General features: G+C 41.7%; 1 protein-coding gene across 1 annotated transcript in view; it reads left to right on the forward strand.

Annotated features, from left to right (window-relative positions):
* Window positions 1-609: 609 nt before the first annotated feature.
* The window catches only part of LOC112075997 (junctophilin-1), a 41,368-nt gene continuing 39,180 nt past the window's right edge, over window positions 610-2,797 (forward strand). The window contains exon 1 of the mRNA XM_024142896.2: window positions 610-742. Coding sequence (XP_023998664.1) covers window positions 610-742 — 133 coding nt within the window. The remainder of the gene's footprint in view (window positions 743-2,797) is intronic.

The following is a 2,797-nucleotide window of genomic DNA, read 5'->3' on the forward strand; positions in this document are numbered from 1 at the left end:
AGAGACGTCTCTTAAGTTCTCGCTACTCGAAAGCGATGGTAGTGTGCTAAACGGGTTTTATGGTGACCAGTGAGCTGAGATAAGGGGGGACTTTACCTAGCAGGGTCTTGTAGATGACCTGTAGCCAGTGGGTTTGGCGACGAGTATGAAGCGAGGGCCAACCAACGAGAGCGTACAGGTCGCAATGGTGGGTAGTGTATGGATGCTTATTGGATGTAATAATTTTCAGGTGATATGTATTTGTGTAATGAGGGAGGGTGTGGCRAAAGTGAATAACACCTTATATCAAGGTGTGGATCATTATTGGGCGGCTTCATTACCTCAGGTAAAATGGGCCAAAAAGATTTAACTGACACTGAAAAGTCAAACATTTTAAAATGCCTTTCAGACGGATGCAACACTCTTGAAATAGCTGAACTATTCAGGCGTGACCACCGGACAATCAGACATTTTGATTGAAGAAGAAAAGGCTCAAATTAACTGCAAAAGACTTGAGAATAATTAAACGTCAAGCTACCATGAACCCATTATCCTCCAGTGACCACCATATTCCAGAACTTCAACCTACCTGGAGTGTCCAGAAGTACAAGGTGTCAAGTACTCAGAGACATGGCCAAGGTCAAGGCCAAGGTCAAGGCCAAGGTCAAGAAGGCTGAAACACGACCACCACTGAATAAGATTCGCAAGTTGAAAAGCATCACGATTCGGGCAAAGAAATACCTGAAGACATCTTTTTTCAAAGGTTTTAAATGAACAGATGAAATGAGAGTGACTCTTTATGGACCAGATGGATGGGCCCATGGCTAGATCAGTAACGGACACAGGGGCACCACTTCGAGTCAGGCCGCCAGCGAGGTGGAGGAGGGGTACTGGTATGGGCTGCTATCATTAAGGATGAGGTAGTTGGACCTTTTCAGGTTGATGATGGACTGAAACTCAACTCCCGAACCAACTGCCAGTTTCTGGAACATTCTTTCTTCAATCGGCGGTACAGGAAGGAGCCCTCAGCATTCAGGAAGGCCATGATCTTTACCCAGGACAATGCTCCATCACATGCATCCAAGTACTCCACTGCTTGGCTAGCGACCAAGGGCCTCAAAGATGCCCAAATAATGACCTGGCCCCCTTCCTCACCTTTACTTAAATCCTACTGAGAACTTGTGAGCCCTTCTCAAACGTGAGATTTACAGTGAGGGAGGACAAGACACCTCTTTGAACAGCATTTGGCAGGCTGTGGTTGCGTCTTCAGCGAAAGTTGATCGTGAACAGATCAAGAAACTGACAGCCTCCATGGAAGGGAGGGATCATGGCAGTTATTGAAAATTGGTCACTGAATATTTTTGACATAATAATAATAACTCCAACAACTAAGTTACAACAACTAAGTTACAGTAACTATGGTACAACATCTAATTTACAACAACTAAGTTACAACAACTAAGGTACAACATCTAATTTACAACAACTAAGTTACAACAACTAAGTTACAACAACTAAGTTACAACAACTAAGTTACAATAACTAATTTACAACATCTAATTTACAACAACTAATTTACAANAAAACATGCAGAATAAAGGTTTCTATGGAATGGGGTGTTCATCTGGGTCAAAACATGTAGAATAAAGGCTTCTATGGAATGGGGTGTTCATCTGGGTCAAAACATGCAGAATAAAGGCTTCTATGGAATGGGGTGTTCATCTGGGTAAAGACGTATTTGAAAATAGAGATGGTGCTGGCTTCTCCAAAAGGACTTCACACTGATCTATTTTTACAGAAACACATATAAAATCCCGCTGGAGATTCTGACGTGACTTCAACCGTCTATTTAGAACGCTGGTGGTGCCGATGTCAATACTGTAAACGTATCCAGGCTGCGTCCCAAATGGCACTCTATTCCCTATATAGTGCACTACTTTAGACCAGGACCCTATTCCCTATATAGTGCACTACTTTAGACCAGAGCCCTATTCCCTATATAGTATAATACTTTAGACCAGAGCCCTATGGCACCCTATTCCCTATATRGTATACTACTTTAGACCAGAGCCCTATGGCACCCTATTCCCTATATAGTATACTACTTTAGACCAGAGCCCTATTCCCTATATAGTGCACTGCTTCTGATCAGATCCCTGTGTATGGAATGGGTACCATTTGGAGAGCTCCCCCGGTAAAAAGTTCCCCCATAGCTGTTCCTGTTCCAATATACACTGCGTGGACAATTATTAGCCAAGTGAGTATTCTGATCTTATCATTATTTCTATGCTCATTTTCCAACTACAAATCCTATTAACTTTTTWWTTWTTTATTATTTCACCTTTATTTAACCAGGTAGGCTAGTTGAGAACAAGTTCTCATTTGCAACTGCGACYTGGCCAAGATAAAGCAAAGCAGTTCGACACAAGCAACAACAGAGTTACACATGGAGTAAAACAAACATACAGTCAATAATACAGTAGAAAAATAAGTCTATATACAATGTGAGCAAGTGAGGTGAGATAAGGGAGGTAAAGAGCAAAAAAAAGGCCATGGTGGCGAAGTAAATACAATATAGCAAGTTAAACACTGGAATGGTAGATTTGCAGTGGAAGAATGTGCAAAGTAGAGATAGAAATAATGGGGTGCAAAGGAGCAAAATAAATAAATAAATAAATACAGTTGGGGAAGAGGTAGTTGTTTGGGCTAAATTATAGATGGGCTATGTACAGGTGCAGTAATATGTGAGCTGCTCTGACAGCTGGTGCTTAAAGCTAGTGAGGGAGATAAGTGTTTCCAGCTTCAGAGATTTTTGCAG

The sequence above is a fragment of the Salvelinus sp. IW2-2015 genome, unplaced genomic scaffold, assembly GCF_002910315.2.
Source record: "Salvelinus sp. IW2-2015 unplaced genomic scaffold, ASM291031v2 Un_scaffold3503, whole genome shotgun sequence".
NCBI lineage: Eukaryota > Metazoa > Chordata > Actinopteri > Salmoniformes > Salmonidae > Salvelinus > Salvelinus sp. IW2-2015.